The sequence below is a fragment of the Xenia sp. Carnegie-2017 genome, unplaced genomic scaffold (genome assembly GCF_021976095.1).
Source record: "Xenia sp. Carnegie-2017 unplaced genomic scaffold, XeniaSp_v1 HiC_scaffold_14, whole genome shotgun sequence".
Lineage (NCBI taxonomy): Eukaryota > Metazoa > Cnidaria > Anthozoa > Malacalcyonacea > Xeniidae > Xenia > Xenia sp. Carnegie-2017.
The window spans coordinates 4,421,609-4,437,100 of record NW_025813447.1 but is presented as its reverse complement, the minus strand read 5'-3'; the positions used below and the strand labels follow the sequence as shown (position 1 = coordinate 4,437,100).

The 15,492-nt window shown below is 34.4% G+C and overlaps 1 protein-coding gene across 2 annotated transcripts; it reads right to left on the bottom strand.

Annotated features, from left to right (window-relative positions):
- Positions 1-12,041: 12,041 nt before the first annotated feature.
- On the bottom strand, positions 12,042-15,165 carry LOC124434434 (progranulin-like). 2 transcript variants are annotated; one of them, XM_046984330.1, is made up of 4 exons: positions 15,115-15,165; positions 13,517-13,669; positions 12,431-12,649; positions 12,042-12,227 (listed from the first exon to the last, which is right to left on the bottom strand). In XM_046984330.1, exons 2-4 carry the CDS (start codon positions 13,628-13,630, stop codon positions 12,201-12,203), a joined length of 360 nt encoding a protein of 119 aa, XP_046840286.1. In that variant the 5' UTR covers positions 13,631-13,669; positions 15,115-15,165; the 3' UTR covers positions 12,042-12,200. The 2 variants fall into 2 exon arrangements, with proteins under 2 accessions (XP_046840286.1, XP_046840287.1); XM_046984331.1 differs by having other exon boundaries at positions 13,544-13,669; positions 15,115-15,157.
- Between the last annotated feature and the right edge of the window lie 327 nt (positions 15,166-15,492).

Below are 15,492 nucleotides of genomic sequence, written 5' to 3'. Positions count from 1 at the left end.
TGGTTTTTGCATTTTTGTTAAGTCCATTTATTTACCTTTCAAGAGACATGTTGTACGAATCTTTCAGTTGTGAAATGAAGTAGCATGTCTTTACAAATTTAGTTCATAAAAATCACAATTTTCCGCCAGTGGGAATTCCTTTTTTTTTTCTTTCAAATCTACTCCCATAAGGCCTTTAAATGCTAATCATCACTGCAGACTTAATGCAAATTACACTTCTTCTTGTATTGTATGCTTTACTAACACTATGGTTTCAATTAAACATGGCAGAAGGCACATTTCTTGTGAAAACGTTTTTTGAAACCAGTCGCTTACAAAAAACACGCAATCAGTTCAAACAAAGATTTCCAGAACGACAAACTTTCAGTATCAGTACAAGTATGAGTATGTACAAGTATGAGTATGTACGTAAAAGTACAAGTATCAGTTACGTCAGTATCATCTGGTACACTTGTACAACGTGCGTAAGGGGGTGTTTACATGAATCCGGAATGACTTTCAATCCCGATCGAAACGTGATGTCAATCCGTGTTTACATGAAACTAATCGTTGTTTTTATTCGCATTCATTTTAACCCATTTAGCCGATTTATTTGCTTACGAGCTTCAATTTGCCAGAAGACAATAACCATGGCACATGCGTGCTTCGTCATTAATCGCAAATCATTCCAGAATGAAATTCAATTCGCGTTTACATGAGATAAAAAGTAAGTTTCGATCCGGATTGAAATTTCGATCCGGAATGAAACTAGGAATGAACTCGATCCGGATCGAGTTGTGACTCATTCCGGATTCATGTAAACATGCAGTAGGATTTCTTTTAAAGTGGAATGAGTTCATTCCGGATCGAAACTCATTCCGGATTCATGTAAACACCCCCTAAATTTGAGCAGAGTGGAACAAGCATAAATCGTAATAAAATTATGTAAATTTTATTCGAAAACGAGTTCTTTAATGCTAAATTGCATTATCTTTTGTTTTGACGTCTCACTTCAAATTCCTATTGGCGGAAAAATCTTATTTCAAGCTATAAGTTTGAACAGAAGACTGCGTGGTTAATTTTGATAGAATCGTCAGTTAAGGTGTATAAACAGAAGCCTAGTAGGTTATTCTTTACCACCATGTAAAAACTGTAAGCTTCACTCAAGTATGCTGCAGGCAGTTACCGAAAAAAGTTGGATTCGAATTTTGTTGATATAGCTACACTTTATTGCTTGCCTTCATGATTGTTGCTTGCTGTGCTAAGAATCATGATTTGTGCAAAGAATCAAGATAAACTAAGGGTTAGCTATCACTACTATTACCGGGGCAACACAAAACTTTAGGAACTTAATTCTTTCGACATTGAAGTTATGATGCATCATATTAACAAGCTCCATTTTACACTTTCTTTCTACAACTGCCTAACTCATAAAATTATGTACCATTGTTTACACTGTTCTTGTTAACACAGAACTTTGGAACTTGATTTTTTCAATATTGAAGCTATGTTACACCATGTTATCTATCTATATCTTACACTTATTGCTAAAGCATCCTAATTCATACAATTATATGTAACATCATTAACAATATACTGAAAACCTCTAATATTTTTTTTACCAGTCAAAACCTTGGAATATTGGATGTAATAGCAAATTGGTCGAATAGCATTGTTGATGAATATTTGATGTCGTGTCAATTACAATTCTCACCGCAAGTACAATAAGATTAGGGAGCTATGAAAAAATACCGACAAAATGGAAGGTAAAGTGTTTTGTTTCATGCTCTACTGTAGCATAGCCCGCCAAGGGCAAGGTAAATGAACATTTTTTGAAAACAAGTTAATAATTCTTAGGATTTACATATTCAGATTAAAGGGTCAATGTGCAAGTTGGCTATGTTATTGATGTTTACCAGTCAACCAGTAAGTTTGATATTGGTTGACCAATGACTTAGAACCCAATCTACTGGGTATTTGACTCCGCCGAAATTGTATAGTAATGAGTGAGGCAAGCCCCCATCTTGAAAGGTGGCAAAACTGACGATATTTACGACTAATATCTACTTTTGCTGAGTTGATATATATTTGCAAAGTTCATAGTCCATGTTTGATTCTTAAAATGTTTGATAGGATGGTATTTTAAACTTTGTTTAACTTATTTTTAATTTTGAGTTTTGCTTTTTGCCACCTTTCAAGATGGCGTCTTTGCCGCATCTTGACATCTAGAAGATTGGGTTCTAAATCATTGTGGTTGATAGTTCACCATAATCATGGCAACACACATATCATTTGTGCAATAAACAGTAAAAGTGCAAGTTGTTAATCAGTAACACCACTCACCCCCACTCCGGTCCTGTAAGTGACAAATGCCTGAGAAAAAAGTTTATCATTTCTTTGGATGGTATATGCATTCAGCAAAAAAAAATTGAATCTTAGAACAAACTCCGTAACATAAATCAATGTGAAGCTGAATGAAATCAGATTGAAGTTTACAAAGAATCTTAAAATAAACAGGTACACTAGGTATCTCCAGATTCTAGCTTAGAGGTACAAGCTGGATTGTTAGATACTGCTGACTATTGTATTAGTTCAGCATTATGGCCAAATTGTAACAAATTATCCGTATTTTTTGCGAATGCGTGACAAAAATGTGACAGAATATCATGCATCTAATGACAATATGGCGACTGGTAAATCATAATGGTTAGAAACAATATTCAAAGCTCACCAAAAATTTGTTTGTATTGAACATTTATTTCTGCGTATTATTGTGCTACAACCATGACATATTAAACCATGACCGCTTGCGGTCGCAAAGAATTTTTTTTAAAATGAACGCCTCCATTATTCAATGACTTTCTACTTACAGTGTTGTATGCGAGTGGATATAATGAAAACATATGAAAGCAATAAAATTGTCAACTATGTCCATTCTTGTATTGTCTTTTATTTGCTACTGTATTTCGTATTTATTATGATAGACGTACCAATCCAAATGACAGACTGTGTCGTAATTCAAACTATGTGAACTTTAATTGACTTCAGGAGTTAGAAACTGCTCCTACTGTTTATAGAAAAAGGATGGTAAGGAAGAGACTTCCACCTTACTTCACTGGTAGTGTCTATATTCTTGGCCATTTTGTTTATCTCGCTGTATATCCTAGCTCTCTTTCGTTTGTAATTTTCCGCTTTCGCCAGGTCGCCATATCTCACAAATATATCGTAGAGCAGCTGATAAATTTCTGTCAGCCATGGATGATTTTCAGAAAACAAATTTTCAATCATGTCCAAAGCTTCCAACAGGTTCATCTTTGCTTCTTCGAATCTTTCTGCGTTGAAAAGGCAAAGACCAAGAACTGACAGGTTAACGGCAATTCCGGGATTATTATAATCAAGAACATATTTCTTCATCTTTTCCTGAGCTTGTTGGGCATAGACCAAAGCAAGATCGTTATCGGGTGGATTTTTTAAGGTCAGATACCTTGCTAAATTTCTCAGTATTAGAGAGTCGCCTATCTCGTCTCCAATGTAATCGTATATAGCTTTAGCATCCTCCAGATTTTTCTTAGCCGCATCGAAGTCACCTTTCTTTAACAAACAAAACCCAACATTGAAAAAAGATTCGGCTACAAGAGGATCGTTTTTCTCTTTGCTTAACTTATCCCTTACATCTTGGGCTAGAAGAACAAAAGTGAGGGCTTTTTCTATCATTCCAAGACTTAAGAAACACAATCCAATGTTATTGAGAATTTCTGCCTTTTCAGGATTAACGTCGTCTGCGGTGTATGTAGCTGCCTCCTGTAAAGATTGACAGCTTCGTCATATTTTCCTAGTTGCTGCTTGCACCATCCTTCATAAATTAGGATGCGAGCAAATTTCTGCTTCTCTTTGATGTAATTTACGATTACTTCATTTAGATATGTTTCCGCATCATCATATCGAAATGTTTCCATGTAAATGTCTGCTATCTCAATCAAAGAATCTACAAGAAGCAAGTCAGACTTTGGGTCACCTTGATAGCAGAGAAGGTCTCTGACACTGGTTTTGAGTAAATAAATTGCCAATTGAAAATTTCCTTGTTTTTTTGTGCATTTTGCTATGTTATAAGTAATCTTCATCATGGTAAAATCGTCCTGTTCGTCAACCCTAACTTTCCTTTGCAGAAGACGCTTGCTTGTTTTGTACGAAATGATTGCAGATTCATATTCTCTCTTGCTTTGATGTGCAAGTCCTGCAGCTTGAGCAAGTTGTGAGGCAATTTCTGGAGATATTTTTTGATAGTGTTGTCCTTTATCAATGGACGCGAGTACAACAAGCATTGCGGAGGCAACAACGTCGACGAGAAACATGTCGTTGTGAAGTTTTCGTCATCCATGGCATCTATCATGTTTTGGACGTTAATTTCATCAAGCTTAAATTTTTTTAAGCTCTTACCACGTGGCGACAGCCTTTGAAACAAAGTTTTGTTCCCTCTGTTTTTCTCCACAACGTCGTTAAAAACTGCATATCCATCGTTGGATGCATTCACAAAATAATACAACCAACTCGAAAGACCACCATGAGAAGGAATTTCTGATTTGGAAGACGAGGGTGGTGCAATTGATAAAACCGAAACAATTTTTACTTGTTTACCATCTTTGCAAAACTGTTTGTGCACGTGGTATAGCTTGTCTTAAAGGACAATTTGCACCAACACCACCGTCGACAAATTCGTCGTTGCCAATTTTAACTGGAGTGTCAAAGTATATTGGAGCATTTGAGGAAGCGAGTAAGACTTTGTAAGCCTTGTAATTCTTATAGTCTTCGTTTGCGTATCAAACAGCACAAGATCTTCGTATCTGCCGAGTCTTCTGGCAACAGCTCCGGCTACGCATTTTGAATCGTGGAGTTTGCGAAAATCTTCAAGGCTGCAATCACTAAACTGCTTTTTTACAACTTTCTTTACGTTGGCTTGTGAGTATGTTCCAAGGGAATGCTGGACAACATTGGGATACAAGAAAGAAACTTTTGCATTAACGTCTTCTTGAAAATGATCTTCGTTTTTGTAAGATACATCTGAATGCATTCATCAACACTCATCCGTTCTCTTATATGGTGATCTTTTCCAACTCTTTTCCACCAACTAAACCAAACGCAACAAGAGCTCCTGTACTGGTACCAACTATCATATCGTACACATCGGCAGGATGAAGGGATCCTTAACTGCGTTCATATCATTAATAAGACGTTCTCGAACGACCAGATTTTCCAAAAAATGCTTTTTCCGTTCATTACATTCTTCGTTTACGAGATAGTGTACTGTTAGAGGATTTCTTAACACAATCGTTGCTAATCGTAAAACGTCGTCGAGAATTTTCACTTCCATCACACCTCGACTTCCTCCACCATCAAAAGACAATATGTCAATATTCTTTTCTATCGAATCCATTTCCACGTTTACCACCTGTATACATAAATACAACAGAAGAGTGACATAATCGTATCTATAAATGGAGTCAAATGACGTGCATAATGCAATTCAAAAGGGATCTTTAAAAATTTGCCTCATTACCACATCTGTAGTGCATTTTACAGGTGAGACATGCGGTCTTTTTGGCGTTAAAAATTACTAAAATTTTCTACGTTAAAAGCTCTGATATAGTAAATATTTTTGTCCAAACTATTCAGGTCGTTGTTTGCATGCAATAATTTCGCATTTCCTGCGTAATACCATGCGCGCTATGAAACCCGATCAATTTTCTATTTCCTACCTTGGTTTAAGCTCTTCTTCTATAGAGAAGAGATTTATGGCAAGAAAATTTATTGAAGGACAACATCTGTATAACTACGTTTTCATGAAAGTGGCCTGTCGTAAATGCAGGTTTTATTTGTATGCACTTTACGACATCCATCTACGCAAATATTTGTTGGCAAATACAAATCTTCACTGAAATTCTCATCAGTTTAATGGCGACTAATGAACGAGGACAAATAATGTTCACTAGCTGAAAAGCCTGAAATATGATTGTGCATCAAAATTACTCAGCAAAGAGATCCCGTGTTTTGCCAGCGATATGTTTTACTAAACACCTAAACACTACCATTACTATCTGTGTTGCCATTGTGTATGTATTACTATTGATATTTGTACCAAAACCTTTGTGTTTTTCTACCTTCTTTCCTTTTACTTAGCCTACAAAAATGCACTTCACTTTCTATATTGTTTCTATGTACAACGTTTACATTTTAGCATACATTGCAATATACGTAAGAATTTCTTCATTTTCATTGTTATCATAGAACTTTTCACAGTAATAATCAAAGTTAGTTTGCTGCATCTATCATCGTTTTTTTAGAATACAAATAAAAGCATGAATGAAAATTTTACAAAACCCTTGTCTTAAGCGTCGTCTTTATTTAATGAATATTATCTAGCTTAAATGTAAGTTATTTTGTTAAGATATCCTTGTCGTTCTGATAGTCTTCTGCTGGATGAGTAGTCCAAAGCAAAGGCATCAAAGATCTAACTGTCGTCACTGCTGGACATTTTGCTTATATAACGCAACAATAGTTTTGTGGTCATTCTCATAGTTCAGTTCACCTGACATAAACATGACAATTAAAATCATTACCGCATTATTTCGACACCGATACAAGTTTTCCAGCTGAATTAGGTTTTGGTCTCGACAATTTTTTACTCTCCACATTTAAATTTTTGTGATTTTACTGTCCAAGTAAGCTATACACGCACTGATATACGAGCTCACATATATATGTGCAAAACACCCCAGCTGGGTTTTTTTTACGGAAACATTACGCACCTCAGAATCTTCAGGTGAAGACATCGCATTTATTAGAAACGTACTATCTTACGACTACCAAACTTGATATGCTTCGCTTGATGTTCGTGGTCTTCAAAGCTTCCTTCATTGCGAGGTGACGAAAAATGCGCATTGAAGACCCCTGGTGGTTGACTTCATATTTCGTGCAGCACATGATGTAGCTAGGTTCAGATTTCACTTAGGTTTATATTGCTACCAACTACTTATGCTACAAGTCTACAGCAATCAGCTTACTATTATTACTTTTATCAACTTGAATTGCTATTAAAATCTGTCATTTCTGTAAATCTTAAAAAGCCTACTTACTGCAGCAGAAGCATCCCACGTTCTCATGACTTAATTAAAACTATTTATGTCACATTCTTTCTTAAACCTACATATTAATTTGCATCAGAATTATCTCATAGTCTCATGACTTAATTAATAAAAACTTTTTTATGCAAACAGTGTTCCTAAGCCTACTTATTAATGTGCTACAGAAGCATAGTATGGTCTTATGACTTGAATGTGGAAACTTTTTATGTAAACAGTCTCTTAGTTCTTTGCTACAATATTTACCAAACATAATCGAAATTTTAGTTCATGTATTTTGACAAATGCGTCATTATTTATAATCTTGTCAGTGCTCAAAGGTGACTCAAAGCTGTTGATCTGTTTAGACGTCCAAACATCACAAATGTTCGCTTCTTGCTAATCACCATCATTTTATGCAAGTCGCTGAGCAGCTGGTATATTTCGATAAGACATGAATGATCTTCCGACAAAAATGTTCTATTACGTTGGAAGCCTTCAAAAGTCTTTCTTTTGCTTCTTTAAATCTTCCAGCTTCAAAAAGGCACGCCAAGAGCTGACAAGTGCCAGTGTCAATACTGCCGACAATCTTTTTTCTTATCTTTCAAAGTTTGTGGTGCTTAAGCCAAGGAATCAGCGTGTTTCGTTTTCTTTTTTAATCACTCTCAATTTGCCAGATTTGATAGTATTATTGAAAGTTTACGTTCGTGTTCTATTTCTTCGAATGTTTTTTTTGGCCTCTTTAAATTTTCGATTTCTTTTTCGTAGTTCTTGCTCTTCATAAAATAAACTGCTTCGAAGTTGAAAGACTCGGCTACCATGTCAGGTTTTTTCTTGTTGCTCAGATCTTCGTCCCATTCATTTAAATTTTTCTCAATTCTTTGGCCTGGCGAACTAAGTCAAGAGCTTCTTCATCCATTCCATGTTGTAAATAACACACCCAACGTCTTTAAGAATTTCAGCCTTTTGAACTTGATTGTTTGAGCCGTTTCGTGTCGTACGAACTGTGTAGTCTACTGAAAAAAAGTTGTGATAAAATGTAGCAAGCATGAGAGGTTGATAAATCAAGTTAATTGACCAACGGAAAGTATATCATTGATTTAACAATGTCAATATAAGTCTATATACCATCATACGTTGCGTGCTTCCATGATCGTGGGCGTGTAAGCTAACATTTTTTTTGGGGGGGGTGTCTTCGGAGCATTTTCAATGCACTGAAAATTATCAAATAACTGATTATGAAAATAAGAGCTCTGGATAAAGCATAAAGTGTCTTTTACGTGAATGTGTTAAAAATAAAGGAGGGATATAGTTCTCATGGGAGAAGATTACTGCTTTATAAGATAATCATGAAGAAACATAAATGAAATTTAGAGGTAAACGAATGGTTCGCTATCACCACTAATGTCTGGTTAGCACAAAACTTTGGAACTTGATTCTTTCAACATTGAAATTATGTTGCACCATGTTATCTCGCTCTTATTACTCGTGCTATGGAGGGGCACGAGTAGAGGTTTTGGCTTTCACAATATGGCGACCGCAAGGAGTGACAAAATGTAATACTTCGACAATACTAGCATTAAAGACATCCTTTTTCAAATAATACAAAGGATGCAAAATATATACGCACAAAAGATAAAGCTACGCTACAACATATTGCGTGCTACGATATATACTTTTCAAATCCTATGAAAGCAAGAACTATCATCGATATTTTGAATTTGTTGTTTTCAAAATTTTACAGCTTCCTTTTCTTGAGAGATTCTAGCATTGCAATTTGGCATTTGTGAGGATTTAACTTCCATACTTTTGCTAACAATACTTATAACACTACATTCTTGTTTATATTTACGAAAACTACTTTAATGTTTGTAAAATGTTTGATCTAACTAAGAAACCGTTAAAATCACTCGCCATCAGCTCATGTTTTCTTACATTATTTTATGTTTTGACCAAATTCGTTGTCAAAACGCAAATTGTGCAGTTACCAGAGCACGAATGTACGCCTGAGCAGGCGTCTTGTTTACACTTATTTCCTAAAACTCTACACCATAAAATTCACATTATATTCAAAATGTTCAATATTTGTTTTATTAGTCAAACACTTGAAAGTTGGATGTATTGGCAAACTCGGTCGTGAGCCATTGATAATGAATATTTGATGGTGTATCAGCTACTTCAGTTTGCTTACAGCAAATACCATGAGTGTTGGATGCCATGAAATTAGACCGGTACAGTGAAAGGTAAGAAATAAAATTAAAGTAGTAAAAGTCTTGTGCTTCATGTTATAAACATTGCTAGGTAAAGGAACATTGCCTTAGAAAAATATTAACAATGTTTAGAATTTGCATAGTCAGACTAAATGTGCAAGTTCATTGGCTATGTTACTGATGTTTGGAATATTAACCAGTTAAGTTTAGTGTTTGTTGACAGTTGTCCCTTGTTAAGGCAAGATCAATTTTCAATGATCATAACTACTGAGGGATTGAAGTCAAAAATCTGCACCTGCACTTCATTTGTACAATAAAGAGTGAAAATGCATGTTGTTAATCACCCACACACCAACCCACCCCTCTCTTCTTCTACAAAAGTGTCATACTTAAACAAGAAAATATGCCAGACATTAACAGTAAAACAAAGATATGTTGCTATTGAAGAAAACTGCTTAAATGACAGCTTTCTAAAACAGTTTATTCGTAGTTCGTTTTGTTCTTAAGATAATGAAGTTATTGTAATGTCCGACTTACCCAATCAGTGACGTCATATTTGATCATGAGCGGCTGCAAATTAATGAATATCCTTCAGTGTCCTAAAAACTTTACTAATGCAGATTTTATACCATTATCACATCACACAGACAGGAAATAGTCCAGGTTGAGATGATAGAGATGAATGAGTTAAAGAAATGGCGATTTAATTCAATCAAATGAACATATTTCTATGGCATTCAAATAATTTCAACTTATTATAGAAAAAAGTTTTGCTTTAACATAAAAAGTCTTTACTATCTTACTTGTTCTGTGTACATAAATATTTCTGGCCAATTGATTGGATGATATATGCACTTAGCAACAAAAGAATGGAATCCTGAAACAAACTCCGTAACATTGTTGGATCAATGTGAAATCGACTGATATCACAATCAAATTGAAGATGATCTTACTATAGTACTAAGTAGATTAGATAAGCTGTAGATTATTATAACGGTAGATTATTCTGGATTAGCGTTATGGTCTGGATTACCAGAACCAATTGACTATTGTATTAGGAAAACGTCATCGCCAAATTGTAGCCAATTAACCGTATTACTGAAATACGCAACCAAAAAGGCGACAGAATAGTTACAAGTTTGGAACATGCATTTGGTTCCACTATTGAGTTCTATAATAACTCGGGCTATCTTAAGTGCGGCTTTAAATATTGGATGACGCCAAAAAGATGGGGGAATTGACCTATTTCCGCTGAGATTTTCCGAAATTGACTGCTCTGCAGAAAATTCTGCAATTTCTCACTTCCCCCTGATGAAAGAGTAAGAAAAAGTATTTTCGTATTTGGCATTTTACTAGCAAATTTATGATGAAGCCTGTGAATAATAATATGTAATATTTGAAGCCTGTGAATACAAAATTGTGTTTTTAGTATTTCTTTTCTTTTTTTTTCTCTGTTTCATGTCTTTTCTTTGAGAGTGCAAAACTTTCAGAAAGCAAATTTTCAATCATATCTTGAGTATTTAACAAGTTCATCTTTGCTTTTCAAATCTTCCCGCTTTGAATAAACACAGTCCAAGAACTGAAAAGTTAACGGCAATTCCAGGATTATTATAATCAAGGAAATGTTTATTCATTATTTCTAGAGCTTGTTGGGCATAAACCAAAGCCAGATCGTTGTCTGGTGGATTTTGTAAGGTTAGGCATCTGGCTAAATTTTTCAATACAAGAGGACGCTATATGCTCATCTCCAATGCGCTTGTATATATCTTTAGCATCCTCCAGACTTTTCTTTGCCTTCTTGTAGTTACCTCTACTCAATTAGCAAAATCCAACATTGAAAAGAGATTCGGCAGCAAGAGGATCGTTTTTCTTTTCAATTAACTTCTTCCATACATTTTGGGTTTGGTGAATGTAATTGAGGACTTCTTCTCAATTAAAGAATTTACAGAAAATAAAAGAAATGCATATGACTTCACATTTATTTAATGGTAGTCTCCAGCCATCACCACCTATCTTTGATGACGAAAAGGATCAAAAAAAGGAGTTGCTTGTGAAGGAGCCTACAAAGGAAGAGAAAAGTTCCCAGCCCTCAACACAAAGTTTTGAGGTTCAGCATAGCAATAAAAAGTCACTATCAGCATAAGTTTCAATGGCGAACTATCAGCATAAGATTGAATAGCAAACTATTAGCATAAGTTTCAATACCGACAGCTATTTTTTACGAAATTTTCTAATATTTAAATAAATGCAAAAACTTCTGTGAACAATATTGCAGTGCGCGCAGTGCTCATGCCAAGGCACAGAATAATAATTATACAGATAAGTCGCACAAATTTGCACAGCGTCTTCACGGCCGCCATTATTCTAGCAAGATACTTAGCGTTTTCATTTGTTTCCAACCACTGCATCAACTTGACGAAATAACTCGCAGAAAACCTCCCCAAGAAAGGAGTCTCCAAAACAGACACTAGGAACTACCTGTAGAAATGACTCCGACAAGAAAAACAATCAGCGTAATTATATATTTAGCATTAAATATTTTCTTAACATTTGAACAAAAGCAAGAAATAATATTCACTGCTTTTCTTTCCTGATCCAAAATATTTTAGGATTATTGCAGGAACAAGAAACTACTAGTGGGAAACAAAAAAGTTTCATAAACCTAACTTGGCAACAGAAAGTTAATTTTGCCATGAAAATTTTAAGTCTAAAATGTAAAATAGTTAAAACACATCACTCCTTTAATTAATTTTAATTAATTAGTCAATTAACCCATTACACATTGGCAATAGACATTACACTATTCCTTGCTAATTCAGCTGTCTACACTTTAATCTGATTAATTTGTTTTCCATTGTTCGTCATCCATTGATTTGGTATTTTCATACGTCAGATATCATGGGATCTGTAATGATTTCTTTACCTGAATGAAAAGATTTGTATACGAAAGAGAGATTTTCTACATCATTCTTATAAAGTGTAATGAATTAATCACACAATTCATTATCGCTAAACATCCAATGTAAGTGTCATTTTTTGCCATTGCACATAGGCATAAGTAATAAGGTTTCGACGACAAATTTTTTAGGATTATTATTGATGTGTCGATCAAAAGTTCATGTATACCTCAATTTCATTTTGTTGCTTTTCAAACAGCTGCATAACATTACCAGGCTTATGACAATATCGCCCTTTACACACATATCCTTTAGGACAACACCCAATAGGATTTGTACAGCAGATTCCATCTTTTAGAAAACAGCAACCATAACTTCTACTACCGACGTCTGAGCAGCACATTTGTCCATCGGGACACCTAAGTGGACCGCATTTCACCGTATGTACCTAAAAACAGCAGTGGTGAAGTTAAATGGTTACTTAAATTGGCTTGTTGGAATCTTTCCTAAAGAAGCTAACATAACAAAACAAAGAGCAAGTGCTATAACGAACGAATGACTATTAAAACATAAAATAATGTTCTATTAGACAAAATTTACTTTTATGGAAAGTATAAATGCATTAAGCCTAAACGTGGAAAAGTAAATGAATATTTTTGTAGAAAAGTAAAACTTGTTGTCTTAAAATTGACTGAATGTTTAATTGATCATTTTTTCTGTTATTTGTTAAAAAATAATTTGCTGAAGGCAATGGAAAATACGTAGCTACGGCATTAACGACAAAAGAAATTGCGGGGTGTGATGTTCAATGAAAGTCAAAATCATCTATCATGGAGAAGTTGTCTGATATCATAGAAAGCGTGGTCAGTTTTTTAAAATCTAAATATTTTAAAGACAACATGTTGCTCAAAACATTTCTGTGCGTTTACTACAGGAATAGACAGCTCTTATTGTGTCCTAGTCCTTGTAGTGAACATGTTGCCATTGCGTCACTTAATTAAAAATATTTGTGCCCCACCTATATCTTTTCACTTTTTAATTCACCATCTTGATTGAATTCATATTCTGATTACTAAAACAACAGCCAATGAATTCTATTCCTTCTTCCTTGTATAAGATGCATGTTAAGGCATATGTGCATTACCTTAGCTGTCCGTTGTTTGTATTTATATTGTGCGATTATACAATTTATATTTCAGATTAAAAGTCTATTTCTTATTTAAAGCCATACAACTCTTATTTTTACAACTATCTATAAAATTTTTCAAAGCAAAATCTAAGAATTGTCTTAAATAAAGTTGAAATATACAATGACCTTAGAAAGCTCCCTCAAAGCACCAACCTTTGATGTTGAATTTCCGACAAAACATTCAATGAACATGATTTGATTAAAGATGAGAGCAACTGCAAAAATCCAGATCGTTTCCATATTCAGCTACCAGAAAAGCGACTGGTTTAGTTTTACAGACTAAGAATAGGGAAAATTAACTAAATTAACCAACGAAACGTTCTTTTATATCAAACTTGACAAACGTTTTTGTTAAAATTTTGTTGTGTTTAGATAGCAACTTTTATAAAACACTTTTATTCAGATTTCATTCAAAGTTTGGTTTGACGATTTACAGGTATGCTATTAATCATTCATTTAAAGACGTAATTTTTTCCTTTGTCATTGTATAGCAAAAAATAATTGTATTGCTGAATATTTGCGTTTCAATGGTTATAATTACTTTCTATGATACATCCCAATCATCTATGGTGTTAAAAAGTAGTGCCCGATGGGGCGAGGGGGCAACAAAACACTCAACTTAAATGAGATATGATCTTCGCACTTAGCTGGACAATTTAAGCAATCGTCTCAGGACCTGAAAAAATCAGGTGACTCATTATTCGAACCCATGACCTTCTGCGGTGCCGGTGCAGTGCTCTGACCATTGATTATGAAGTCACACATTTTACAAAAAACTCAATTATATAATTCAATTTTTCAATTTACTGCGACATTTTTACATAGCAGCTGAGTTTTGCAGCTGCTCTCATCTGTTATATAACTGTGTGACTTCATAGCTCAGTGGTCAGAGCACTGCACCGGCACCGCAGAGGTCATGGGTTCGAATCCCGTTGAGTCACCTGATTTTTTCAGGTCCTGAGACATTGCTTAAATTGTCCAGCTAAGTCAAAGATCATATCTCATTTAATTTCAAACACCGCACTGCATAAAACATTCATATGAAAAACACTCAACGAAATTCATCTACAGAATACGGCGTATTGGCACACATATTATTTTTGTCAAATAAATTTTTTTTCTAGGTATACAAGAAATTCGTACTTGCCATTGATTATAACATGTACAAATTTATTTTTCTACAGAAAAAACTGAAATTTATAAAAAAAGAAAATTAGCTACTTTTAAAAAGTAGAAATTTAACCATACACATACTATGCTAGAGAATTCGATAAGTGCTTGATGTGCTCATGGAATGTTTCGTCATTCATATGACATAAGAAAGACCATTGAAGACTCATGAGTGAGATTTGCCTCCGCTTATATGTTTTCAAAATGTGCTAAGGGGAAATCCACTATAGCATTAAAGTTTAATTTACTCAATAATAAGGTCAAAGTTATCGCGGTTTTTTTTTTATTTCGCTTTCATACAGCTTCTAGGAAAAAGCTTGAAAATTTTAACAATAAGTGAAACATACATGAAAGTTAAATGAGATTCAAACAATACAAATTAAGATTGTTAATAAGGAACACCAAATAATCAACTATGTAAAAATGTCGCAGTAAATTGAAAAATTGAATTATATAATTGGAGTCGTTTTGTAGTTAAAATGAAAATCTATAATCAGTTAAACACATCTGTCTATATAATAAGAATATATAATATTTTCATGAAATACGTTTACCTTAAAATGCAAATAAAATTCCAGCGATTTTTCCGTGTGTAGTGTTGATGTCAGATCACACTCTCCAATAACCACTGAACTTTCACGACTAGGAAGCTTATATTTGTAAAAATGATACAAAAAGGTTGATGGTCGCGTGCCTGAGTGCAATGTAACATATGACTTACGTCAAAAGGGGAGGAGCTATGAGATTGATTTCAAAGTACAAATGAGCAGTTCAACTCTCAAAAGAAATTAAGACCTAGTTTAAACGTCGAACTTTACATGAACCGAACGCATTTAAAACAAAAAATATTAAGGAAGTTCGATCCATCTCATTTTCTTTGTCTTAAATGCATTCGGTGCATGTAAAGTGCGACGTTTAAAACAGGACTAAAA

Excerpts from the sequence above, each read along its gene's own strand:
- LOC124434434 (XM_046984330.1), bottom strand. The coding sequence starts at position 13,630 with ATGGAAACGATCTGGATTTTTGCAGTTGCTCTCATCTTTAATCAAATC. Across the intron at positions 12,650-13,516 it reads CTTTGAGGGAGCTTTCTAAG|GTACATACGGTGAAATGCGG; the intron begins GTCATTGTATAT and ends TGCTGTTTTTAG. Across the intron at positions 12,228-12,430 it reads AGCAACAAAATGAAATTGAG|GTAAAGAAATCATTACAGAT; the intron begins GTATACATGAAC and ends CTTTTCATTCAG.